The following is a 25,322-nucleotide window of genomic DNA, read 5'->3' on the forward strand; positions in this document are numbered from 1 at the left end:
CTTCCTAGCCCTACAGTCGCTTTCCCCTGAAAAGCAGACAAAGCTTGACAGACGTCCTGCGGTAGTAGAAGAATTGTCTAGACTATACATGCAAATATGGTAACAAGGAACCTGATCCCAAATCACTCCGCCTTCTTCACCCGCTGTGGCTTACCAGCCCCCGTCGGTCCTCTTGGCTTGACGACCTTCTCCGCCCGCGCCTTCTCCACACCCTTCCCCTTGCCCACCTTGATCCCCTTGGTCTTGAGGAGGTGCTTCTTTTTGCCCTCTATATCGCGTCAGCTCTGTTCTCGTGCAAAGCGAGAAGTTGGAAGCTCACCCTGTATGATGGTCGCGTCTGCCTCTGCATCAAATGCCGACCTCTCCTGCTCCTCCTCGACGAGCTCGCCTTCATCATTCAACTTCCTGAGCGGACCCGTCTCCTCCGCATCTTCATCAGACTGCTTCTTGACCCGCTTTTCGACCTTGAACTTGGCGACAAAGAACCCGTCCATGTTGTGCTTGTGCGGGTAAAACTGGGCGTCAGCTAAAATCCAATCCGTTACGAAGATGATAGCCCACCCTTCTGGTCAAATTCAGACTCTCATGGAACTGTTTTCCCTCAAATGCCTTGAACCCCTCCACTCCAAACTCGAGACCGGTGGGTACGAGCCGTACATTCGGCCGTTTCCGAAGGGCGTAGTCCACAACAGCTTCGTCCTCGTCGACAGTGACGGAGCAGGTCGAGTAGACGACGTATCCGCCTGTAGCAGAGTTTGGGGAGACCGAGTCGAGTGCGCAGAGGATGAGCTGTTTTTGGAGATGCGAGAGGAGCTGGAAGTCGCGCTCGGTCTGCGAGTCAGCTATTGACCCGACTATCCAAGCTGTAAGTCTTACCTTGTTGACTTTGACACTAGCATCCTTACTGATGACTCCGGTCCCACTACACGGCGCATCCAGCAACACCCTATCAAACCCACCCATAACTCTCGGAAACTCCCTCGCGTCGTAGTTGCACACTACGACATTCTTGCATCCCATGCGATGGACATTGGCCGTCAAACTCTTGGTACGTTGCTTGTTCGAGTCGTTGGCGAAGATGAGACCGGTGTTTTGGAGGAGGGCGGAAATGTAGGTGGTCTTGCCACCGGGGGCAGAGGCCATATCGAGGATGCGCTCGTTGGGCTGAGGAGCCAGGGCGATGACGGGGAGGAAGGAGGAGGCGGATTGGAGCATGTACTGCCCGGCGAGGTACTCGGGGGTGGCACCTGATGATCAGCACGGCCCATGGAAGTATAAGGGGAAACTTACCGACTGGTACGGGACTCTCAAATACCTGGAGCCCGACCTTGCTCCACTTGCCGATAGGCTCGAGCTGGACACCGCGGTTGATCAAGGCCTGAGCCAGATCTCTCCGACGGGTCCGGAGGGTGTTGGCGCGGATGGTGACGGGTCGGGGGGACTCGTTGGCCTCGAAGAAAGCGATAGCCTGAAGATCAGCTACATACTGCAAGACATATCGCTTTACTGACCTCGTCCACTGGGAACAGCTTCATCAGCTTGCCGACCAGGAAGATATTGTAGCCGAAGTAGGTGGCAATGTCGTGTTGCAATTGCAGAAGGTGATCTGACCGAGATCTAAGGGATCAGCTTCACCTTTAAGAGACTCTGAGTCCATAACCAGCTCACTTTCCCGGTACACCCTGCGACAGCTTCTCATCCTTTCCAGCACACACTCCCACCAACCACCTCATCCTCGTCTCGATCTCGCGCAGACTTGTCCCGTGTTCAAAGTCCTCCACTTCACCGCCGTTGTCCACCGCGGGCAGCGTGAACCCCTCATTGGTAAGGTCGTCCTCCAGGTTGGTCGTGATTGCTCCGTCCTCGTCGTCTGATCCCGGCTCGGGGTTCAGGCGGAGATGAGCAGTGCGAGGGTCATTCGCCTCGTCCACCTCCATCTCATCCTCATCCCCTGAGGAGGCAAACGCTGAGTCCTCCTCCTCTGCGTCCGAGTCCATCATCTCGTCGTCGTCTTCGTCGCCGAGAAGATCATCGTCGTCCTCCCCCTCGCCGAGATCAAACTCGTCGTCCTCTCCGTCCTCGTCCGACGGCATCGCGTCCAGGTCGAACATGTGCTGACCGGTGGGCAGTACCTCCTTGCCCTCGTCATGTCCGTCATCGTCGGAATCGCCAAAGTCCAGATCCTTCGCGGGCGCTTTGCGCAGATCAGAGACGTCGTCGGTGCTGTATGTCAGCACGCGCTTACGCCACAAGCGAGTAAGCTCACTCATCGGCCTTTGCTTTGCCCTTGCCTTTCATGGACTTGACCTTGACAGTCTCCTCCTCGTCCTCATCCGGTGACATTTCCCTGTTGATCAGCTCCACTATTCAAGCTGCAGATCGGTCCACTCACCCCTGGTGCAATGCCTCCTCCAGGTCACTGTCCTCTTCCTCATCTACCACATCCACCTTCTTCTTCCGCCTCCCTGGCAAGACCTGCTTGTGCCGCCCTCCGCTCGCCTGTGCCTTGATACTACTCCGCTCATCCTTGGGAGCCGAAGCGCGCTTCTTGCCCTTGTCCCTCCTGCGCTTCTTTCCGGGCTCGGTCGTACCCGGGAGGGGCTTTGGCGGTGCCTGCTTGTTCTTTGCTTTGTAGCCCATTGTAGTGTATTGAGCAGAGGTATCGATGAATGCAAGAGGTGAGAAGAAGAGGTGGACCTTGAACAGCTGAGAAATCTTGCGGATGCCGTCATGGCTGTATGACGTGGAATTCTAGGCGGAGGTGGCCGGTATCATATATCATACCCGACGTTGTGCTCGACCTCTTCGACAGCGACGAGAGCCTCGGCGACGTTCATCAGCATCATACATTCAACATCATGGTCAGCCCATACACAGCGGGTCGGATCCCTCTCACGGCAACGGGGCAAATCCCTTCGGTCCTGCAGCCTTCTGAGCCAGACTCTACCAATGGCTCGCCAGAGCTCCCGGACATGACCTCCATTGCGCCCTTGCCTAGGACCCGCATCTCGACGACGCCGCCCGCATCGCCACCTCGGGGCTCGTCTGTGCCCTACACCAATGGCAAAAGTCCAGGAACTGGGTTACTGCCGCAGCGGTCTGGCTTGATGGAGAGTCCGCAAATACCCCAAGGCAGCGCCATTGCCGATGTGGCGGAGGTGCCTGAAGCGGGGCCGTCCTCTGCGCCTGTACGCAGAGTGTACCCGAAGAAACCGAAGGTACGTCTCAGCGGAGTGGATGGCCACCATCGCGGCGACCCTCAGCTGATCTTTTGCAGAAGAAGGTGGAGAAGCTGTTCCAACACACCACTGCCTTTGCGCCTGGACTGTGAGCTGGACCGCAGTCGACCTCGTCCAAGACGCGTAGCTGACGACTTAGCTTCCACGTCAAGAACCCGGCTGGAGAGTTCATAGTGCGCGAGACGAACGTCGATGTGATCAGGCAGATCTCCCAAGCGCGAGCCAAGGCCGAGAAGGAGGAAGCCGAGGCGGAACGGGCGAAGCGTGTAGAAGCAGGGGAGGAGGTCGGTCCGGTAAGCTACCAGGCGCCTTTTTGCTTCTAACAGTATCAAGGATCTCAGCTGACAGTCTAGGTCCAACCGCTCAGCCATACGCTCATCATCCACCCCGGTTCCCGTAATCTCCGGATAGGTCGAGCATCCGATTTCTACCCAAAAGAGATACCATTCTGTATCGCTCGTCCCTCAAACTCGGCCACAAGAAGTAAAGAGGCGGTTGTCCCGGGTAGCCGAGCGAAGAGGCTGGCGGAGGAGGCAAAAGAGAAGAAGGAGCGCAAGAGGCAGAAGATTTCGGAGAATGGGAATGCCGCTGCGCGCAATGGGACTGATGACGGAGAGGAAGAATGGGTAGATCCGGTGCGCCATGGCTTCACTAGACTCATATGAGGGATGCTCATCTCCCAGGTCGACCAGCATATAGAAGATCTCCGAGACTATCTCCGTAATCGACTTCGTCAGAACCGTCTTTCGACCGACTATCGGGATGGCTTCCGCGTCAAGCAGCATAATGCCAAAGTTCGGCCAGAACCTATACCGGAGCACAACGACCCATATCGGATTGACTGGACCGAAGTGGATGGGAAGAAGTTCTTTGTCGGAACAGATGTAAGCTGTGATCTCGCGATTGACTCGAGTCAAGCTGATATGACAGGCCCTGAGGTTACCCAGTGGCTCTGGGTTCAAAGTACGCTATCCCCTTCTCCATCGAGGACTGAATATGCGGGACTGGGAATCGCCTCAGAGCCTGATGGATGACATCGCGACGATTCTGCACGAATCTCTCCGCACCGAGCTCGACATACATCCGAGGGACTACCATGTGAGCTACCCCCTTCCTCACCAAGACGGACGCCAGCTGACACTGCAGAAATACTCGGTCGTCCTCCTCATCCCAGATCACAACGATCGCCTCCATCTCCAAGCGCTCGTCTCCCTCCTCTTTGGCGAATTCGGCTTCAAGGAAATAGCGATCCACCAAGAAGGCCACGCTGCCATCTTCTCCGCCGGCATGTCTACCGCCTGCGTCGTCGATATTGGCGCTACGACGACGTCCGTGACGTGCGTCGACGAAGGGATGCTCAACCCGGATACGCGGATCAAGCTCGATTACGGCGGAGACGATATTACGGCTGCGCTGGTGGCGATGTTGACGCAGTCCAACTTTCCGTACAAGGAGCTGGACCTGGGGAAGGCGATGGAGTGGGCGATGATGGACAAGCTGAAAGAGAAGATATGTACGCTGGAGGAGGTGAGTCAGCTGCCACGGTCTCAAGCATTCGGCCAGAGCTGATGATCTAGCACATGGTGGCAAATATCGCCTGGGATGTCTACGTCCTCAAGGAACAAGGCTTGACGCAGAAGTACCAGCTCCGAACGTATGATGAGAACATTCTCGCTCCTCTTGTATGTGCTTTACCTTTTTGTATCGAGTATTTCCAGCTGACTTTCAGTGCTTCTTTGACACTCGCATGATCGATTTCCAAGAAAAAGCTGGATCTGGTCGTATTGCGTTCTGGGAGGAAGCTCAATCCGTCGACGATCTCCTGTCAACCGCATATGGCGAGCCCGTGAGTTGCCGACATGTCCATCTGCGCAGTTGAGCTGATCGCAGACTGCTGCTATGCGTTCATGCGTGACCCATCTCCTTCCAACGCCCGAGGTCAACACCTCGGACACCGCCATGCAGATCGACGGCGCCAGTGCCAACGGCGATGCTAGCATACCCAAACCGACCATCGTCGAACCGAACGGCTCGCAAGCATCAGCAACTAGCGACAAGCGACCCGCCGATACCCCCGCCGGCTCAACGAATGGAACGCCTGCTCCCCCAGACATCGCCCCAGCCGTTCCCCTCCTCCCTCCTGCACCTGCCCAAGCGGACATTCCAGTCTCCGCATACGACGGCATCGACGTCATTGGCGAAGCGGCGAGATCGCCCCTGGACGCAGCTATCGCCGCGTCGATCGCGATGGCGGGAACGGAGAATAAGGTCAAGGCGGCCGCGGGGAGTATATTGCTCATTGGCGGAGGGTCGGCGTTGAAGGGTCTTTACCCGTTTATCGCGGAACGGTGAGCTATATGCTCTTTTGGTGTGATGATACAGCTGACGTTCAGTCTACCGCCCCTCCTCCGCGCCAAGGGCCTACCTATTGCCGAGGTACAGATCGTCCCGCCCCCTCGAGGACTCAATCCGAGATTTGTGAGCTGGAAAGGGGTGAGCGTGATGTGCAATTTGGAGAGTTTGAGCGATATGTGGATTAGGCGGGACGAGTGGGAAGCGATTGGTGCGAGGGCGCTGAAGGATAGGTTGACGTTTTTGTAGTGAATCTCATCCGCTTCAGAGGTCGCACGTTGGTTCACCTCCGGTGCCACTGCTCCAGGGGACATACTGACACATACTCAAAAACGACCTGTGATCCCATATATTGTCCCGGATCGCGTTATGTCCCCCTACTATTACTGCCCCCACCGACTGCCTCGCCTTCTGTCCCACTGACACGCATCTCACCGCACCCTTCAAAGTGCAGTACTAATGGCTTCCGCCGTCTCTAGTCGTGTGTCCACCACCCCTACATACCTTCCATGCCCTCGTCCTCCTCCTCACTGTCCACTACTTCGTTTCCCACCAATCTTCCCTCAACTCTGTCCGCATCATCCGCTGCAGTCTCGTCCCGCTCGTACGTACAGCCGCATGCCGCGCATGGAGGACTCGCAAATGCCGGCTGCCAGATGTTACTGGCACCGGCCTGGCAGAGTCCCGCTCGTCGCTTGCGGACGTCACGGAGGAAGATGTCGGTGAGGAGGAATTTCCGTTCCGCAAAGCGGCCGATATGGGTATGACGCGGCCCCGAGGGACTATCCTCCTCCAGCCAATGTTTGCTGGAAGCGAATATGGAGAGGTCCAGATCGTCCATATGTCCCTCCTGTCCCTTCAAACGGTATAATCCTGGCTGGAATTCCGCCAGCCTTGTGTATGTCGTCACCAAGAGGGTGTATAGATCGAGTGAATCTGGGCCCAAGGAACAATTGTTCTCGACCACCCAGATAGTCCGCTCGCCACTCGAAGCGATGGAATAAATCATGTCGCGATCAATGTGAACTGTGACGGTTGCGATGAGGGATCTGGGGAGGATACCGGAGCCGATACCGTTGCTCCTGTGGCCGGGTAGGGAGGAGAGGGTTCCGTATGATCCGCCAGCACATTGTGCTATGAAAGGGGATAGTCCGAAGGTCTGCCCGAGCAATTGCTGGCACCGGTTTCCAACAGCCACGAGAGACGTGTCCGAGATCCGAAACCGAGGTCTTTCCGCGCTGGACCGATGATTCTGAGGTCACGCAGCGTGCTACCCAGCTTGCGAACCAGCCAGGTGCCCAGCTTGCCTCGGACTTCCCCGGGTACGGTGTCCATCTTGACCTTTTGGATCCACCTGGACTTCGCCTCCTTACCGAGAGCTGCTTCCTGGCTGATTGCCGTGTAACCCGGGGGGGGGGGGGGGGGTGGGGGGGGGGGGGGGGGGGGGAGGGGGGGGGAGTTGCCGCCAGTAGGAGCCGGGCGGCCGACCCCAGCCACCGATGCGGCTCCAACGTCATCACCAGTCGCCGCCATATCATCCTCTTCCAAATCCCCATAATCCTCGCTGTCCTCCTCTGATCCCGTGTCGGAATCGTCCTCTGAGCCATCCGCGCCCATGACGCGCATCATGTTATCATAGGCGAATTCATCCCGAGGGACGGAGGGGGATAGACACCGGATGCTGGGTCGTAGACGAGATGGACCTCCCGCCATATCCGCTTCTGCGCGGACGAGTCAAAGTTCTGGGAGACCCGAGCGAAGGCGAGAGCAGTGGGGAGATCAAGGTTTTTCGCGATCTTTACGAGGAGCCCAGTAGGAATGGGGCGGCTGGGGGAGGTGGTAATGAGGTTCAAACTGGGAAGGGACGGCTGGAAGAGTCAACCCTGACTACGCTTAGGGACTTGCGGTTGTGCCGGTCATACTGCTGGGAAGGAGAATAGATTAACCTTACACGCTGATTTAGTCTGTAATCCTGGAGTGTGTTCCCGTCCGTATATAGCCAGGCAGGGATAAGTAGGACAGATAGAGGACAGATGATGCATTTGAATCTTCAAGCTGAATGACCGCCCGAGATGAGGAATGTGGAGCTTGGCGCGTCGAGGCGCAACACGCGTCAAAATGCACCTTCTCCTCTCTTCCTCAACGACTACTCATCATGCTAATCAGCGTCTTTGTGACCTCTCCAGATACTCACTCGGAACGGCGACTCGAGTCGAGCTTGACTGTACAGCAGCTCAAGGTGCATTTCCCGGCCCTAGTGCACCGATCAAAGCTAAAACATTAGGACAAGCTCACACCCATCACTGGAGTCTCTCCCCAGAATCAGGTGCTCCGTCTATACCGGTCCAGCGAATCTAAAGAGGCAATCGCTAGCCTGGATGATGAGTCAAGAACGCTCGAATCTTATGGAGTCGCCGAGTTCAATTGCATCAAAGTGAGCATTTGAGCGCTTCGTCTCGCCGCACTGACTCTTCAGGTCGACAATACCGATCCGACCGCTCGAGCTGGCGAGTGGAATGACGTCTCCGGTGTAGACAAGTTCGAGCTGTCTGCGGAAGAATATGAGGCTCGCAACGGTGAGTCCCACCCTCACATCATCTGACGATAGATACCGTCCTCTCGCACCTCAAAGCCAACAAGCTCGGCCGCTTCGCCGATGTCCCAGAACCCCTCTCGTTCGCTCTTCCTCCTCCCTCCTCTGCTCCATCGGATGTCGTCGTCGGCGCAAGGTGTCAGGTCGAAGCTACGTCGTCGGATCTGGCGAGAATAGGAACGGTGCGGTTCGTAGGCGAGGCGGAGATAGGGAAAGGAGGGGTATGGGTCGGCGTGGAGCTGGATGAGCCCACAGGGAAGGGAGATGGATCGTAAGTTCGGATCATTGGAGTAGCGCTGACATTCAGCGTGAACGGGAAGACCTTCTTCAAGTGCCGCCCATCTCATGCTGTCTTTGTCCGCTCAGACAAGATCACAGTGGGTGACTATCCAGAGGAGGACCTTATGGACGATGAAGACGAGATCTGAGCTATACTGTACAAGTGCATAAGTGTCTCATCATCTCCCTTGTTCCTACGTCTTTTCTCCTATCCGACCTAGACTGTCAGCCATCATCCCGCAGCCACACTCTTCCAACCCACTTACCCTTTAAACATTTTTCTTCTTCACAGCTTAGACCAGCTACTCCGCCTCACTTCCACTCTCCTCGGCGTATTTCCCTCCCTTCTTGGCAGTTCGGCCGCCGCCCTGTCGACGAGCCGCGGGAGTGGAGGCGGGGCTCGGCTTGGACCGTCGCTTTGGCTCAACCTCCTCCTCCTCGTCGCTGTACGCCGGCCGGATCCGCTTCTTGCCCCCGCTGTCGGGTCGAGCGCTGGATGAGGCGGTCCCTCCACCAGTCGAGCCGGAAGGAGGCTTTGTGGCGGCGTCGATCTGGCGAGGGGTGGGAGGGGGGTAGCTGGGTCGGGCCTGAGCCTTCTTGCCGTACGTGGTCGTGAGTCTGGGAGGAGTTGGCCGTTTCTTTTCGACCTTCCCGGCCTTCTTCACCTCCACCTCCACCTCCCAGGTCTCCACTACTTCGACCGCCGCTGCCTCCATCACCTCTTCGAGCTCCTCCTCTACCTTCTCGTTGTCCATGTCAGACCCCACCTCATTCAACTCCCCTTGGAGGATTTGCGAGCCGACGGAATCGCTGTCCGCTTGCTTGGTCGTCACCGTCGTTCCTTCCTCCCCGCCAGATCCTGCGGCGGTCTCCTCGTCGTCCACCTGGACCTCGATGACCGGCTCGGCGGATAAGAACTTGGTGCGGGCGGGAAGAGGCGAGGAGGGGAGGTATATCTCGCCGGCGACGGCGTCTTCGGCCCAGAGGGGTCGGCCGGACCTGAGTGCGGGAAGGATGGTCTGTATCGTCAGCCAGTCTTCCTTCCTCGCGCAATTCGTATGTATCTCCCACCCTCCCACAAAGTCAGCCAGACTCACGTATTGGAACAGCTCATGCAGCTCCGTCCCGGTCCATGCCTTCTTCCCCTCGTCCTTCTTCTTCCTCCTCCCCTTCGCCTGCCCCACAACCCCCTCCTTCTCGCCCAGCTTCCTCGCCAGCTCATGCCAATCAAAGCTCTTGCACGCCTCGATCTTCGCCAGGGCCAGCCGAAGCACCAGCGTCTTGTCGAGGTCCAGCGAGAGGCCTGGAGCGGACATCTCGGATTCGCCCTCGGAGTCGGGCGTCATAGCGGGCTTTCGCTTGGGAGGAGCTTTGGGCTTGGTGGCGGGTTTGGGTTTAGTGGCTTTGGGGTTTGCGGCGGCTTTGGCCATGGTGAGTTGTTTTATGGGCTGTGAGAGGTAGCGGGGAGGTTGTTGAGGGGATATGGGTGGCTGAGGTGATAGAAGGAAGGAGGAGGGAGAGGAAGGGAATTCGAAGGGGAGGAGGTGATAGAGAAGTCAGGTCCGTGCGTGTGTGTTTCAGGGAGTTTCAGCCGTGCCTGGCCTGGAGGCGGAGGAATGAGGAGACGCCTCGGCCGTCCGCGTGATGACGCTTCTGCAATTGCCTCTTACCTCTCACTGATCACAGCACTATCATCACCACATAACCCATCATGCCAAAAGCGGAGACTTCCACCAAACTCGTTTACTCCAAGACGGCACTCGTCAAGCTCGTCATTTCCGTGAGTCACTCGTTTGCGGCCGTACTGCTGTGCGAAAGTCGGCTGACGTGATCAGGATGCTAAGCCTGATTGGGGTAAGATTGCTCAGAGCATCGGCAAGACCAAGATGCGTAAGTCGTCACAATGCGGAAATATCATTTGCTCTTCATCCGACAGGCTCACGTGAGAGCGACTCCGAGGCGCCAATGGCTGACGTGAACAGAGGTCTATGATACCTGGCGCAAGAGCTTGCTCAAGGCACTTGTCTCGAATCAGCCATGGTCTTCCAGCGGTGGAGCGGATGGCAAGAAAGATCGGATCGCTATACTCTCAGCGGTAGTGGACGTCAGTCCCCTTGCCTTTCCATGCTACCAGCACTGCCTAGCTGACACTACAGACCGTCAAGCCGGATTGGACAGTCTTGGCGAAGAAGTTTGAAGGCAAGACCAAGACCCGTGAGTAAAGTGACTTCTAGGCTATCCTTCTATGCCTTGCACCCATTCGCGATGTGTATCTTGCTGACGTTTTTGCCAGAAATCTTCGATGCCTGGCGAAAGAGCATTCTGCCGAGATTGAAGAAAGGAGAGACCATCGAGTAAAGCCAGGGGTATCTTGATTCTTGCTTGGTGCACGCCTTGGCATCACCCACTATCACAAATGACGCTAGGCATGCTATTAACTGTTGAAGCATACCGTGACCTTACTCATCTCTCGAGCTGAGCCTTTTTGTCGTCCGCGGCTTCTAGCTCGGGTTAGCGTACAAGCCGCAGGCGCTGACCTCGTCGCATCAGTCCGCCTAGTCGATTCTGCAGTAATGTACAATGTCATACTCCTCACAACTGACACACACAGACAGAGATCCTTTCTTCCAAATCCCTCTTTTTACCGTAAAGGAGGTTTTCTTTGGCGCTGGGCGTCCTATGCACGCTCGTTATTTTGTACTCAAGTACCTCTCTCCCTCATCCAAGCTGCTCTGAAGTCACTCTACGGCGAAGCTCACCGGTCCTACACTGACAATCACGATGCGTCCTCGCAGTCTGCGATACTTCCCCAATAAGCCTACAAGGTATTTGTGAGCCCGAATCATGCCTAGTTGAGACCTCGACAGGCCTCGCTGACGGACTAGACGCCCACGTTCGATCATTCCCTCGCCGCCGCCGAACCGACAGGTATCCAGAACGGATACCGAGCCTTGCACGTCAGACGGATGGCCCCAATGGCCATTCAGGCCTCGTCACTCTCAGTCGCCATTGCAATTGCCCTCGACTTCGGTGAAGTGGTGTCCGAGGTCAAGATTGATGACATGAAGGAGTGAAATGTCAAGCTGTCGGGAGCGGGTGGCTGAATGTCCCTCAGTCCAGATGTGATTCTTCCAAGAATGCATGATAGATAGTCCGCGATACTTCACACCCATGCCTCCCCTGCCCTTTGGTGTCGAAAAACCACTGGAGGACGTCTACAAGCGGTAGGAAAGCGCCTCCCATAGACTCCAAAGCGGTGTAAGTCTGTTTGCTGCCTATCGAAAGCCCTGCTCCTGCTCGGTCTAGCTGCATGTCCCGGGGAGGCCCGACATCCCAATCCTTGCTGTTCGGCTCACGGCCCACACTTCCCTTCCCACGCTAGCTTACCTCCCTCCGCGCTGAATGTGAAGCTCTTGGCACCGATCCAGACACAAAGGTCCTGAAACAGTAAGAACGCTCGCGAAATGCTAGACTTGAAGGCGCTAAAGGTAAATGTCCTGGTGACTGCGTGGCCGCACGGCCTCGGCACTGTGCTCTGTGGATGGTGACATGATGTGGGACAAGGGGTGAGGGAGACGGATTAGCTTGGTCTTCGATGATGGATATGGCTTGAGTATCGGCAGTGGGAGAGGACACGATCGATGAGCTCGAGGGGTAAGGTGAGGAGCAATATTAATGACCTCGGACGTTGCACAGTGTCGACCAGCAAGAGCTGGTCTGCATCTCATATAGCTGTCAACGACTCTCGGGGAAAGGGTATCAAGAATTTCACTCGCGCGACAGCACGGCATCAGGCTAAGCTAATACACTGCGGTAAGAAAGTGGTCAGTACTGCTACTCGGACCTGAGTGTGCGTGAGTTGCGATCGATGAGATTATACATTGCCCAAGTGAGATCGACTATCAAGCCTTCTCACGCCTCACTCCCACCTCCTCGTCGTTCCGCTCCCTGCTCCTCTCCTCTCCTCCGGCCCCGGCCGACTCTGCCGCCACCGCCTCCTCCTTTTTGACCTTCCCAATAGCCCCCATCCCCCTCAGCATCACCATAGCAATGATCAGCGCCGACAGACTACAGCCCGCTCCTAGCCAGAACGCAGCGTGCAATCCCTCCAACTGCGCATCGACAGGCGCGAGCCCAGCGTGGAGGGCCCGCTCGTTGTACGCTGTGGAAATGACGGTGGTGATGGCTATGCCGAAGGAGCCGCCTAGTTGGATGAGCGTTTGGAAGACGGCTGGCATATCAGCTGGGTCGATCTTGCGGAAAGATGGGGAAAGTAGCTTACCTCCTGCTACCGACTGTTCTTCCGGTAAGGCTAGAGCAGCGACGAAGATTGAGCCGGTAGCCATCAAGCTGAAGTGTCAGTCTGGGCCTCCTGAGGCTGAGGTAAGACGTACAAGTCCGCTCCGAGCACAGCCATCCACATCGCATTGAAAGGTAGCCGCCAATAATCGACGTCCTTCGGCGAGACTGCAAAGAGTACATTGGCGATACTGCAGCGTAAGCTATGTGCCCGCAAACTCGCTGGTATCACCATGATCAAAGCTCACCCTGTTGATAGGATTCCAACGCAGATGATCCATTGCGTCCGCACCTTATTGACTAGCCAAGCCACGAGAACGTTGCACAGGATCCCAGAAACCGAGGTGGGGAGGAAACGAAGCATCGCACCGATCGTACCTGTCATTTGGACCTGTTGGTAGAAGAGGGTGGCTTGGTAGAACAGTGCCTATCAGATAAGTTGATGCTTTGGCGAAAGTGTCCGCCTCTGTCAACTCACCGAGAAGCCCATCCACGAGGTAAAGCCGATAGCATACACCGCTGCCAGTCGTCCCTTCGCCCTCGTCCACAGCTTCAGGCGCATCAGTGGCGGCCGAGTGGTGTTGTTGATGACGTGCCTCTCCCAGACGAAGAAGGCGGCGATGAGAGCGATGCCAAGGATGAGCATGGCAATAATATCTACGACGGTCAGCTTGTCGTCGCTCACTCTTGCCAGAGTGTCACAATAAGCTTACATCCTGTTCGCCAGCCTTGTGGGGCACTCTCCCCGGCGCTGATGACAAACATGAACAAGATCAGGCCGACAGTGACGAGAGCAGCACCAATCCAGTCCACGCGCTTGTCCAGGGTTTGGACCCCGTCGGCCGGGATGAACATGAAGCCGAGGGCGGCGATGAGAAAGCAGAGGGATGAGAGAGTCCAAAGCACCGCGCGCCAAGTTTGTCTGCTTATCAGCCGGGATCAGTACGCTGGGAGGAAAGGTCAATGGGAGGAGGGAACAGGCGCCGAGGTCGGTGAGGTGGACGAGGGAAGGGGAAGGGTTGGGGTGCAACGTGATGACAAGGTGGGTGAGAAAGGGGTCCGGGTCGCTGATGCGTCTACCGGACTCGTTTCCGAGGCAAAGAGAGCCGGGTTACGTCGATTTGCCGCTCTTCTGTCACATAGGACGAGAGTGGGACGAGTAGTGTAGGACTGCCACTCACGGAGTATATGCTGTGAGCATACCGCCTATTATCAAGCCGACTGCTCCGCCCGCGGGCGCTCCAGCCGAAAATGCAGCAAAGGCAGAAGAGCGAGCTCTGCCTTTGAAGTTGGTGGCGATGATACCAATGGCGCTGGGCGTACTGCTTGTCAGAAAAGCTCCTGTTCCACATGGTATGAGCTCACCTCATCGCATTCCCCATACCAGCGAGAGCTCTTGTGATAATCAGGGCCGTGCCGTTGTTCATGAAACCCCCAATAAGGGTCCAGATCGCATTCCACGCCACACCCGCCACGAAGACTTTCTTTCTCCCAAATATGTCCGCTATCCGCCCTGACAGGAGCAAGAAGCACCCCGCGGTGAGACTGTAGACCGAAGAGACCCACTGAAGGTCCGTGTCCCGCATGTTCAGATCGGTCTGAATGATCGGGAGGGAGATGATCAGTCCCATCGCGCCGGCGGCACCGAGGCACATCGTACATGTTACGATGGCTGCGATGGCTATGAGCCGAGCGGTGGATAGACGAGGGGGGAGGGTCGGCGGTGGACCAGTAGGAGGGGGCGAGTCACCCTTGGTGAGCGGGAGGGCGTTGGGATACTCGTCCAGGATAAGATTTTTGTCCTCGGATATAGCCGAAGAGGATGGGACGGGTGATTTTGTCGGTGCGAGAGGTGCGGATGGGGTGGGAGGGGGTACGATGGCTACTCCGCCGGCCAGCGCTTCGGCAGGGGAGAGCGCTATACCTTGCATGGGCACCGAGGGCGACGCCATCTCGACAATCCAGGTGAGGTTGCGAAGGGTTTATCGGGCACGTCGGTGAGCGTAAGAGCAGGTGAGCCCGGACGGATTGGCCGATTTTCGAGCCAGGACCTCACTGGGAGAGACCGGGGGCGACGCGAGACTATACACAGTGGAGGGAGAATGAACAAGATGAGGGGCAAAAGAGAGAGCAAGTTATCGCTATTTCACCACCTCTGACTCCTCCTCGGACCGTTCCAGCGAACTTGATCCGAGGTATATCCGGGAGCTGTCCGCTCAGAACCGCCGCCCGGCGAACGCCGCCGTTACTTCCAGCTGGCCAACAGCTGGCTCAGTACTAAGACCAGCCTACGATGGGCACCTTGACCTCTCCTGCTTCACTGCCAGACTATATACTCGACTCTAATCATTTGACGCACAGCATGGCACCAGCAGCCAAGTCCACCAAGCCAGCAGCTTCAGCGCCTAAAAAGCGAGAGTTCAAGCCGAGACCGCCTCGGTCAGCGGAAGAGCGTCTCCCGAAGCTGTATCATGGCTTGACAGATCAGGTGGATGGAGGACACTTCCAGAACGCCATCAAGTCTTGTCGGAAGAGTGAGTCCAGCCTCGTGCAGACATACTGTTTTCATCCCGCGGTCCAAGGAGGCAGCGGGGAGATACCACAGAAGGAATGACATGAGGATCTCGCTAAAAGCCCAGTCCTCGCCCTCGACCCATCCTCGGTCCCAGCCTTCCAGACCCTCCTCTTCCTCCACCTCCACACTGACGAGTACGCCTCAGCACTCGCACTTCTCGACAATCCGCCAACAGGCTCGGTCTCGACGCTAGAGTTTGAGCGGGCGTACTGCCTTTACAGGCTGCACAGGGAGAAGGAGGCACTGGAGGTTTTAAGGACGATCGGTACGCAAGGTCGGAAGGAGGACCATCTGGAGGCGCAGATTGTGAGAACAGTCACTCTGTTTGAACAACAGACAAAGCTGATGGGGGCAGAGCTACCGTATGGGCGACTACAAGCGGGCTCAGGAGCTGTATGACGACCTTCTCGCCGGATGTGACTCTGTAAGCTCATCTCCACAATGTCGTCTGCATGACGAACAGGAGCCGTTGATTGCATCGCTGATAATATCAGTCCTCCTCGGAGCACCCAGACATCATCACCAATATCAATGCCACCGCCGCACATGTCGACTTCGTCTCGCACGGCTTCCACTCCCATCTCTCCGCGCCTCCCCCTTCGCAAGCCTCAGCCCCCGCCAGCCACATACCTTCCGAAAGCGAGCTCGAGACATTCGTTCCTAGCTTACCGGCTGGATGGGCGAGTGGAGGTGCGCCTAGCGTTGCTGCAAAGGCGCCAGTCAAGGAGGCGAAGCCGGAGCAGAAGAAGAAGCCTCGGCACAAGTTACCAAAGGGCGCTGTGGTCGGCAAGCCATTCAACGAAGATGTGAGTTTTGCCTGTCCCCCTCGAGGATCTGTATAGGAGGTGAAGGGAAGCTGACGGATACAGCCGGACAGATGGCTGCCTATGAAGCAGCGAGCATCGTTCATTGCTGCTCAGAGTAAGAAGAAGGGAGGCAACATGAGTATGGGGGTCGGTATGACCCAGGGAAGCTCGTCGCATGCTGCTAGTGGTGGAGGAGGCAGTGGAGGTGGAGGTGGAGGAAACAAGAAGAAGAAAGGGAAGAAGTAGCTGATCTCTGGGTGCGCAAGGTGGAAGGAGGTGCAGCATGCATGGCTCATGTTGGTGGACAATATATGCACGTGAGCTAGGCTTGAAAGGCGTGTATGAGCCTGGAGGAGGTGAACGTCGCCAGTTCTGAGTTCTGGCTCGTTGACGTGCCTGACGAAAGGAGGAAGAGGAATGCCGCGCCTGATTTCATTCCGCGGAGCTTTCGAAGCTGTGTGTGTTGTCCCCTCACCCTCCCTTTCACTTCCCTCCTCCCCTATGCTGACCTCGCAGCATCTTCCTCTTTGCCCTCATCTATATCATCCCTCCACGATCCTCGCCATATGGAAGTTCGAGCGCGAGGTAGCCCCACCCGTCCTCTCCACTCGGACCATGTTGTTGGGCGAAGCGTAGAAGATCCTTCAACCTCCCACTCCACATTCCCTGAAATTAACCCTTGCCCCGCTCAGACATTACTCACCTCCACCCTAGACGACCGCTCCCACTAAAAAAGTTGGAAACATCCTCCTTCTCCTTCTCTACTTCATCCTTCTTTCACTTCTCAAGCTCGTACATATCCTTCTACTTCATCATCCCACTCCATCAGCTCGACGTTGGAGCTAGACGTTGTCACTCCCATCATCACTGTCCTTTAGCTAGCTCCGCAGTTTCACCTCCTACCTTCCTCCCTCCTCCCTTCTTCCTTCTTCTCGGGGTCTGCTATCTGGGATTAGGCTTCCGACGAGCTTCTTCTCCATACTACCGCAGTCTTCGCCGAGGAGCCTGTCTCAGAGCCAGTTTAATTCTACTCAGGTAAGTCATACTCCTTCCTCTTCTCCCTTCCGACCCCGTCCTCATCCTCCATCTTACTCAGCACCCCCTCTCCGCCTGGCCTCCGGCATCGAGGTTGACTCGTTCTCTTTCCCTCTTCCTTTCTCCTCAAGATGCGCTCAGCTGACCCCCAGATATCACCCGCTCAATCCCCAAAATGACCAACAAGAGGCTCGACTCAGGCTGGACCGCTATCAGGTGAGCTGACTGGCGAGAGGGACGGAGGAAGGAAGCCCGAGCTCACGTTCAGGGATGAAAGAAGCACAACTTCCTCCCTCTCGGACCGAAGCAGCGCCGCCAGAAGGAAGCATCAGGAAGAGGAGGCCGTCAAGGAGCAGCAAAGGGTGGAGAGCGACGTGAGCTCCCTCTTTAATTCTTTTTATATGCTCGTGGATGGATGAAGCTGACTTCTCAGCTGAACCCTTACTCTGCGACCTTCCAGCCGTTCGCTAGTCCCCCTAGGACCATGCCCGATATCTCGCAGCTTTCCTTCTCGGACAAGGCTTCCACCGTGTCGGACGAGTTCAAGGTTGTGAGCTACCTCTTGACACGTGACCGACCAGTCCTAGTCTCTTGCGGACGAAGCTGATAGATTCAGACGTCTACCCAGAGTACCCCTCATCACAGCTCCACCGCCAAATGTGAGCGCACAACTCTTCCAAGAGATTCTGGAGTAGCCGTTGATGTCTAGATGGGAACGCTCGAACACCAACACTCAGCGCATCTACCGGGACCTATGGTACACCCTCCACCCGCGCCCAGCTCTCTCCCTTCACCCCGCACACTCCCTTCGCGCGGTCCTCGTCCAACCCCGTCACCCCGTTGACTCCGTACTATGGCTCGTCCGACCTCGGAGCGAGTCAGAGCAGCAAGGTGCAGACGAAGGCGGAAGAGGCAGCTGCGAGCGGGCAGGAGACTGCTGAGGAGATTGGCCGGTATCTTCTGGTACGTCTCCAGCTGCCGGGGATAGAGAGAAGAGGTCTCACCAGCTGATATTTCAGATCAATGATCTTCCTAGGGATCTTGACGGAGCGCACATCAAGAAACTCATTGGCGTAAGCTCTTCGTCTTCGTCTCCAGAGCTGAGCTGAGCTGATTGTCCAGAGCATCGCCCACTTCAAGGTCATTATCGTCAAGAACCTCAAGTCGAGGGGAAGCGTCAGTTGCCAGCTCCCTTCAACCCTGGTTGTAGCTGATCATCAGATTATCGTGGCTTTCTATGATCCCCGGGAGGCCGAGAAGGTCCATCGCCACCTCCATGCCCACTTGGTCGCGTTCCAGGAAGGAGCTCCTCGCCTTTCCCTTCATTGCATGCGCATTGAGCGGATGGTCGTTGATCAGGTTAGCTGGCTCCTACCTCTCCCAGGGGATCACAGACATCCAAGCTGACATGACAGATCGCTGAACAAGGGGGAGATTGGGAGATCTATTGGGGATACCAGGAGTCTGTCATTGTCATTGAGGTCGTTGGCGACAGGGCGGTGACTCTGGAAAACATGAAGGTGAGCTGGGCTCCTTGAGTCTTGGTGGAAGGAAGAAGCTGACTTGCAGAACTGCTTGAAGGCTATTGGCGAAGTCCAGCGCGTCCAGCCTGTTGGCCTTGACGGGAAGGTCAGCTCTGCCGCGCTCCAACATGGCCTATAAAGCTGACAATCTAGCGTTTCATCGCCGAGTTCTGGGACACCCGAGTGGCCGCCGAAGCTATCAAATGGCTCAACGGCCCACTCCACACCGACTCATACCTCACCGCTCGCTACCTCTCTGACAACGCCCAGCCCTCGGCCGAGCCCCGGTCGATGCGCCGAGTTGCCTCCGGGCCCGCCGACTTCACTCTCGGCTCCGTCGCTGCTCGCGGTCGTACCGGTCCGCCTAGTCACTTCCGCACTTCCGCGGGCGCAGGGCCAGGAGACGTCTTTGGGCCTTACCTTGGTCCCTCCACCCCCTCCGCCAGGTCCACCAACCTCGACCAGCCGTCCCCTACTGACGAGTGGCTCGCACTCCGCAGCAGGTCCGCTTCGGCTCGGAACCAGGACCACGCCCTCCAGCAGCCATACAGCAATTATGACTCTCCGGCGCACTTGCACAACTTCAGCAGGCGCTCGTCCGAGGTCGGCGCGATCGGTGACCTCGTTAGTCAGATGGACCTGGCTGCCAGGTCGAGGAGGGACGATGGGCCGAGGTATGGCATGTTCAGCAAGAAGGCGATTCCGCCTGATAACCGGGTGTACCCTGACAGGATCATACTTGGTGAGCTGGCGAGTCTCCTTTCAAGCGAGAGGGAAGACAGCTGATCAGCAGGTCAAGATCACCGTACGACGGTCATGATCAAGGATGTCCCGGTACGCTTCCTCCCCTGGACCTCATCTCAGGAAGAAGCTGACATTGCTAAAGAACAAGCTGGCTCGAGAGGAGCTGGTCAACATTCTCAGCGAGGTGAGCTTTTTGGCGCACAAAGATTCTGGAGCCAAAGCAAAGCTGATCACCTAGAGCGTGCCGGGCGGATTCGACTTTGTCTACCTCCGATTCGATTTCAAGAACGCCTGTAACGTGAGCCATGAACATTTAGATGAGGAAAGCTCGGGAAGTAGCTGATTGTCAGGTCGGCTATGCCTTTGTCAACTTCACTTCCCTTCAGGCGCTGTATGACTTTATCCAAGCTAGAGTCGGGAAGCGGTGGAACCTCTTCTCCAGCGAGAAGGTTCTTCAAGTGAGTTGACTTGCATATCTCTCTGATTCCTGACAAGCGCGCATCTGACCCTTCAGATCTGCTATGCGGACATACAGTGAGTACCTCAGCCGGGAGTTGCTGACCAGCAGGGGCAAAGAGCGGCTCATCAATAAGTTCCGGTATGTCTGGACAAGCGCTACCTGGAGAATTGTGGCTGATCAGCAGCAACTCGGACGTCATGACTGCGCCAGAGCAGTGGAGGCCCCAGATCTTCTAGTAAGCTTTACAGCCTCCTCATAGGATAGCTGAAGCTGATAAGATAGCTCGCAAGGTTCGCAGAAGGGTCAACCTGTGAGTTATGTGCTTCACATTGATTAGCACTCGGCTGACCCAGACAGGAGCCATTCCCTGAGGTACGCTGCGATTGACACCTTGCGCAAACTTCAGCTGACTTTTTAGCCTGATCATCCTGCAATGCGTATGCGAGGTGGCTTATCTCGACTGCCGATGTATGGGAGTGCGTCTCTTCAGCTGCCCAGCTCCTATCCGGATAGCCCTTAGCTGACCCATCAGACGCCCCGTCCACCCTCGGCTTTGAGGACGGATCGGCGTACGACTACACCACGGCCGACTTTGACCGCGCGTACGGCTACTAGGACTCCAACCCCGCCAAAACTCCCATCTACGTTCCACCGTAACCATCTCCTTCTTCCTGCTCAATCCCTCACTTCTGCCTCCCTCCGCACCCTTGCTCCCACCTTCACTTCTTTGTAGTCTAGCCTGCTTCATTTCGTTGTAGTCTTCGTTTTCCGGGCCTTCACGCTCCCATCCATCACACGCCCTCGCGCACGCATCGCATCACGCCTGGTCACGCCCCTTTCGTACGATCAACAAAACGAATCCATCGCCTGCTTCCGTCATCGCCTGCACTGTGTATCTTCCGGCAGTATCGAGTTCTCTACTACAATTTGTATCAGTAGCCAATCATGTCAAGTCCATCATGCAGCTTAGTAGTTTCCAGCCTCAGCAGCACTCAGATTCCGTTTCACAGCCGATTCTGACTCATGTCCTGACTTTGCCAGATGGAGCGCGGCACCAGAGGGTCACAGCTGAGTAGTTCTCGAGATGGCACAACTGACAATGTTCACATCTTGATAGTACTCTCGTCGATACAACTGTTAGATCGGACACATTGAAAGTAGAATCGACGAGATCTAGACGATGAGCTACTTCACACGTAGGAAGACGGGACGACCCACAGTATCCTCGGATTCTGATCCTGATTGCACGCCCACTTCTCTCCTCTTCCGGCCCAGGCCATCTACACAGAGCACCGGCAAGACCTCTCCCCGCTCGAAGTGCATCTAGCAGAGTCTATTTGTCAGCTTGCACACTTCCAAGATCCACGGCCAATACAAGACAACTCACAGCACCCTCAGGTTCAGATCCTCGCACACATCCCTCCAATCATCCCTGCCCGCCCTGGTATCCACCCTGACCCACACTTCCCGTACGATCCGTACTGCCGTCTCTATATCGAAGCAGCACTGCGCCTTGAAGCCTTCGAAGAGGGTCAAGACCCATTGTCGGGCATCGCCTTCGACGCAGGAGGCGGCGATGATGGTCGGCCATGTAAGACTGCGAGGTCAGTCAAGGAAGCCGCTGGACGAAGGGATTGGCAAGCTGGGGCTGGTGGAGAGCAACAGACGGCCAGGAGCGAGGAGAGGGGAGGAGAAAGGATAGAGGGCAAAAGGAGAAGAGCCAAGAGACGGCCGAAGAAGAAGAACACGTACTCGATAGACATCCCGAGGAGGGCGGTAGAGGTAGAGCAGTGCCGCAGTACTTCAGTCGCTGCGGTCTGAACGCGAATATCGGTCCGAGGTACAATGTACACGTTTCGCAGCAGGAGAATCTGGTAATCAGCTAAGCTCCATTTCCTTGCAGACGCCCAACTCACCTTCATCGCGTGCGCATACGCCCTGTTCCCCACCTGTACCCGCTCATGCTCCAGCGTCGTAATCTGCAGACTCTCAATCCACGCGTCCACATCCGCATTCATCTTGCCCGCCTCCATCTCCGACTCTGCCTTTTTGCCACTCATCGTCCCCCAACCCCCGCTCATCGCACTCTGCACCCGACTCAACAACCTCGTCAACCTCGCAAAGAGATGGACCATCTTCCGGCTCATTCCGAATTGCTTCTCCACCGAGTGTTCCTCGTATGTCGACCGGCTCGAGCCGAACCACCAGTTCGCCCACCGGTCCGAGATCAGAAGAGGCTCTTGGCCTGTCGTCAGGCAGCCCATGGTTTCGTATATCGCCAGTACCTCGAGGTTGAGGCGGGCGGCGGAGACGGTGACGCCGTCGGCGAGGGCGGTGGGGAGGCTGGTGTTGAGCATCTCGGCAGGACCGCCTCGACTAGGATGTAAGCTAAGACCCATCACAGGCAGACAAGATCGGTAGGATGACTAACGCGATAATCATCGCCCTCGCAAGGTTAAAATTATCCTGCCAGTCCCCGCCCCCAAACAGCATATCAATCAACGCCAGACTCGTCGCCGCTCCTAGCGCCGCATCAGAGCGCGAGGCGACCGGGTCCGCAGCTGCGACTCTGACCAGCGCTTTCCCCGTATTTCTCAGTCCTGCCGCGTACTGGAAGATCCCGGCGGTCTGTGACGGAGATACGCCAGAACGAGCGAGGAGGAAGGCCTGGTGCACCGCTGCGATGCCGAGGAGGGCGACACGCAGAGCGTCCGAGGCGGAGTTGGTGCCTCGCGGGGAGTCGAGTGCAAGGGGAAGATTGATGGCGAGCATGGGATTGAGGCCGGAGGGGATGGCCATCATGAGGTCGGCGGCGTTGGCGCAGTAGTGAAGGATGAGACTGCGTTCTTCAGAGGTAGGGAACCAGGGGAGAAGGACTGCGCATCAGCTTATGCTACCATGTCATCCAGCCAAGAGAGGCACATCAAAGCTCACAATCTGGTGATACTAATCTGGGAGCCCCAGCATCTCCCCACGCCTGAGAGACCTGCCCCATATCGTTCGATGCCGCAAAGCTATCCACCGTTCCATGATCGCCGACGTCGGCCTCTTTCGCTGGATCTTCATATCCAGCCACGAATGTCTCGTCCCATATAAAGTCGCCCGTGTCGATCGTGCCCTGTCCGAAGGTGCCCGGCATGCTATTGTGTGGCGCCAGCATGTTTTCGAGGCCGAGGATGCTGGTCTTGATCAGCTTCTTGCTCTTCCTTGATCCCGGGTCTTCTCTGCCTTCTGTCGTCCTGTGCTTGCTCATAGCCATATTGTGAGGTCCCGGAACATCGGCGGAGCACCTGGGACTAACCTCTCTTCTGCGTTCTGCGGGTCCAAGAGCGGCGGGAGGTCCAGCTCATCCAGGATCTGCGGCAAGAGCAAGTCCGGGGAGGATGGCTGCAGTATGTCCTGCGCAAAGAGAGGCTGGTCCGTCTCTTGAGGGCGTGTCCGAGGCTGCTTGGCCTGTTTCTTGGACGGTGGCGGCGATACCTTCTTGGGCGGACTGGTCTCTTCGGCTCCGCTCCCGCCTTCCGAGCTGCCCTGTGGGTCCGAGTCCCTCGATGCCGGCTCGTCCGTCTCGAACTCGCACTGACTGATCAGCTCCGTGGTATCATCTTGTCACGCGTGCTGAGCTCACCTCTCGCTTAGCAATCACACATTTCTTGCAGGTCGGTCTGCTCTCGTCGCACTTGATCCGCCTCTTTCTACAGCACAGACATCCTGCCCTCGTTCGCTTGTACTTCTGCTTGCGCTTCACTCCTGCTCTGGACGAATACCCTTCCTCCGTCCGGCGTGTACCAGAAGCCTGCCCCTCGCTCGCCAGTGCACTCGGCCCAGCAAGTAGCGGAGTATCTTCGTAGCTGGTGTCCGGGTGCACTGCGGCATTTCGCGAATGGAGAGGGGTACCTTGCTCCAACGTTCGATGTCGTTCAGGACCCGAGATGGCATGCCCTGAAGCGGTCGATGACGGGTCGTGCGGCGGTACGGCACCTCGATACATCGGAGGGAGGACGTGCGGATACGCCGTACGAGGCGGTGATAGTGAGCGCTGATATGGACCCGGAGTGGCGGTCGTGGCCGGCAAGCGTGGGACATCGTGGTAAGACGGGAACAGGGGCGTGTGGGGGCCAATAAGTGGCGCGGTATTTGTACGATGTGGGGATGGTCGAAGATTTGCTGGCTTGATCGAGGACGAGCCCGAAGATGGACCAGGGAGGTATGGGTTGACATATGGCGATTGGAGGTGGTTCCTGCGCAGGTAAGCTGGGAACATGTCGCCGAATTGTGTTCAAGCAGGCGCCGAGGAGCGCGGCCAGACGAAGCAAGGTTGGCTCTTATCCCTTCGATATTTCACACTCCGCCTTCCTCACGGCCCATGATGTCAGCAACGACCTGCCGCTCGGCGACATCGCCGAGAAGACCGACGTTCTAGACGTGTCTAGACCCGATCCAGGCCAACATCCTTTCTCTGCCCTTCCCCGCGAAACACTCAGTCGCCTCCTCTCGCAGCGCCGGTAGCCGAGATGTTCCAGTCAACCTTATCTCAAACGTCTCGCTAGCTCTCTCGCCCTTCGCGGGAATTCAGGCCTTCCGAGATGAAAGGAGGTGATAGAGTAGAAACGCGAAGCTCACCTTCGTCCACCTAGGCCTTGGCCTCGCAAACCACTGCCTGAGAGAACAGGATTTCCCGCGGCCCCATCCAGACCTGTCCACCCTGCAGCGCTCATCCTACTCGGTCCCGCCTGTCCAACACCCGTCCCTTGGTCTTCCCACTCCTTCCCGCCCAGCCCATACCCTCCCGCGCCTTGTCTACTCGGACCCGCCGTTTGCGACTTACCTTCTTCCTGCCTCACCCAAGCGTCCAAAGCACAGGGATGTTGGAGGATATACCCACCTCCTACGTCAGGCGCAACGGGAGGATTGGGGTCCGCTTGTCCAAAGGATGAGTGTAGCTTGGCGAGGCGGGCCGTGGCTGTTGTCGGAGTAACGGAGGGTCCTGAGGTCGGATAGAGAGGGAGTGGTGGGAGCGAAGCGTCGAAGCTGGAGTATGGCATCGCGACCGCGAAATTGTACGTCGTAAAGGGCCACAGACGTCGAGTCGACTGGCCCAGCTTCCCCTTAGTCTCTGGATGTACACCGACTTCCCAAGATTATCCGTAGGTCGAGGTGTAATCTACGCCGCCTGGTCGACTCCAACTGATCAAGCCGAGCATGTATCACAGTACAAGATAGAGATGGAAAAGTCAATCAAAACAGAGAGTGTTTGGGCGAAGGCTTTGGCTTTGCGGCAAGTGACTAGCCATGCCGTAATGACGGATCGGCGGAGCCGCCGCCTCACCTCGCCGAGAGTGAGCTTTTTGTCCGCTCGTCTCTTGCCCCACAACTTTCGGATTAGTCGAAGGTATCGATAGCTTCAAGGAATAGGT

General features: G+C 56.9%; 10 protein-coding genes across 10 annotated transcripts; 5 read left to right on the forward strand and 5 right to left on the reverse strand.

Annotated features, from left to right (window-relative positions):
• Positions 1-122: 122 nt before the first annotated feature.
• Positions 123-2,640, reverse strand: MKK02DRAFT_36138 (NOL1/NOP2/sun family-domain-containing protein; the record flags this gene model as incomplete). Its single annotated transcript, XM_053089357.1, has 9 exons — positions 123-268; positions 320-515; positions 562-831; positions 877-1,247; positions 1,291-1,468; positions 1,512-1,617; positions 1,669-2,223; positions 2,267-2,347; positions 2,393-2,640. 9 exons carry the CDS (start codon positions 2,638-2,640, stop codon positions 123-125), a joined length of 2,151 nt encoding a protein of 716 aa, XP_052948149.1.
• Positions 2,641-3,107: 467 nt separating this feature from the next.
• Positions 3,108-5,840, forward strand: MKK02DRAFT_23539 (nucleus protein; the record flags this gene model as incomplete). Its single annotated transcript, XM_053086743.1, has 11 exons — positions 3,108-3,218; positions 3,278-3,327; positions 3,379-3,523; positions 3,593-3,874; positions 3,923-4,123; positions 4,170-4,337; positions 4,386-4,766; positions 4,817-4,921; positions 4,969-5,085; positions 5,130-5,587; positions 5,633-5,840. 11 exons carry the CDS (start codon positions 3,108-3,110, stop codon positions 5,838-5,840), a joined length of 2,226 nt encoding a protein of 741 aa, XP_052948150.1.
• A 247-nt stretch (positions 5,841-6,087) lies between these two features.
• Positions 6,088-7,304, reverse strand: MKK02DRAFT_42761 (uncharacterized protein; the record flags this gene model as incomplete). The annotated part of the gene is made up of 3 exons (XM_053092148.1): positions 6,088-6,843; positions 6,879-6,977; positions 7,080-7,304. 3 exons carry the CDS (start codon positions 7,302-7,304, stop codon positions 6,088-6,090), a joined length of 1,080 nt encoding a protein of 359 aa, XP_052948151.1.
• A 442-nt stretch (positions 7,305-7,746) lies between these two features.
• Positions 7,747-8,612, forward strand: MKK02DRAFT_31816 (tubulin-folding cofactor B; the record flags this gene model as incomplete). The annotated part of the gene is made up of 5 exons (XM_053088380.1): positions 7,747-7,830; positions 7,876-8,025; positions 8,068-8,167; positions 8,200-8,455; positions 8,492-8,612. 5 exons carry the CDS (start codon positions 7,747-7,749, stop codon positions 8,610-8,612), a joined length of 711 nt encoding a protein of 236 aa, XP_052948152.1.
• A 153-nt stretch (positions 8,613-8,765) lies between these two features.
• MKK02DRAFT_42763 (uncharacterized protein) lies at positions 8,766-9,893 on the reverse strand (the record flags this gene model as incomplete). Its single annotated transcript, XM_053092149.1, has 2 exons — positions 8,766-9,482; positions 9,561-9,893. The coding sequence occupies 2 exons, from the start codon at positions 9,891-9,893 to the stop codon at positions 8,766-8,768; spliced, it is 1,050 nt and encodes a 349-aa protein (XP_052948153.1).
• A 281-nt stretch (positions 9,894-10,174) lies between these two features.
• On the forward strand, positions 10,175-10,685 carry MKK02DRAFT_42764 (uncharacterized protein; the record flags this gene model as incomplete). Its single annotated transcript, XM_053092150.1, has 4 exons — positions 10,175-10,243; positions 10,299-10,353; positions 10,446-10,567; positions 10,620-10,685. 4 exons carry the CDS (start codon positions 10,175-10,177, stop codon positions 10,683-10,685), a joined length of 312 nt encoding a protein of 103 aa, XP_052948154.1.
• Positions 10,686-12,365: 1,680 nt separating this feature from the next.
• On the reverse strand, positions 12,366-14,714 carry MKK02DRAFT_31819 (efflux protein; the record flags this gene model as incomplete). Its single annotated transcript, XM_053088381.1, has 8 exons — positions 12,366-12,694; positions 12,746-12,813; positions 12,858-12,953; positions 13,011-13,189; positions 13,241-13,419; positions 13,476-13,684; positions 13,944-14,084; positions 14,128-14,714. The coding sequence occupies 8 exons, from the start codon at positions 14,712-14,714 to the stop codon at positions 12,366-12,368; spliced, it is 1,788 nt and encodes a 595-aa protein (XP_052948155.1).
• Positions 14,715-15,124: 410 nt separating this feature from the next.
• MKK02DRAFT_36142 (uncharacterized protein) lies at positions 15,125-16,389 on the forward strand (the record flags this gene model as incomplete). Its single annotated transcript, XM_053089358.1, has 5 exons — positions 15,125-15,296; positions 15,402-15,643; positions 15,693-15,761; positions 15,832-16,143; positions 16,207-16,389. The coding sequence occupies 5 exons, from the start codon at positions 15,125-15,127 to the stop codon at positions 16,387-16,389; spliced, it is 978 nt and encodes a 325-aa protein (XP_052948156.1).
• A 964-nt stretch (positions 16,390-17,353) lies between these two features.
• Positions 17,354-20,520, forward strand: MKK02DRAFT_42767 (RNA recognition motif 2-domain-containing protein; the record flags this gene model as incomplete). The annotated part of the gene is made up of 22 exons (XM_053092151.1): positions 17,354-17,394; positions 17,447-17,552; positions 17,612-17,728; positions 17,795-17,837; positions 17,888-18,141; positions 18,198-18,251; positions 18,301-18,354; positions 18,400-18,537; positions 18,594-18,698; positions 18,748-18,807; positions 18,855-19,443; positions 19,495-19,535; positions 19,588-19,629; positions 19,684-19,743; positions 19,796-19,903; positions 19,960-19,979; positions 20,014-20,043; positions 20,090-20,140; positions 20,188-20,215; positions 20,263-20,277; positions 20,324-20,381; positions 20,438-20,520. The coding sequence occupies 22 exons, from the start codon at positions 17,354-17,356 to the stop codon at positions 20,518-20,520; spliced, it is 2,097 nt and encodes a 698-aa protein (XP_052948157.1).
• Positions 20,521-21,288: 768 nt separating this feature from the next.
• Positions 21,289-23,896, reverse strand: MKK02DRAFT_22202 (fungal-specific transcription factor domain-containing protein; the record flags this gene model as incomplete). The annotated part of the gene is made up of 7 exons (XM_053086534.1): positions 21,289-21,502; positions 21,658-21,776; positions 21,822-22,281; positions 22,337-22,781; positions 22,840-23,149; positions 23,386-23,484; positions 23,534-23,896. 7 exons carry the CDS (start codon positions 23,894-23,896, stop codon positions 21,289-21,291), a joined length of 2,010 nt encoding a protein of 669 aa, XP_052948158.1.
• Positions 23,897-25,322: the final 1,426 nt, after the last annotated feature.

Source organism: Dioszegia hungarica, assembly GCF_025882075.1.
Source record: "Dioszegia hungarica strain PDD-24b-2 chromosome Unknown MKK02contig_6, whole genome shotgun sequence".
Taxonomy (NCBI): domain Eukaryota; kingdom Fungi; phylum Basidiomycota; class Tremellomycetes; order Tremellales; family Bulleribasidiaceae; genus Dioszegia; species Dioszegia hungarica.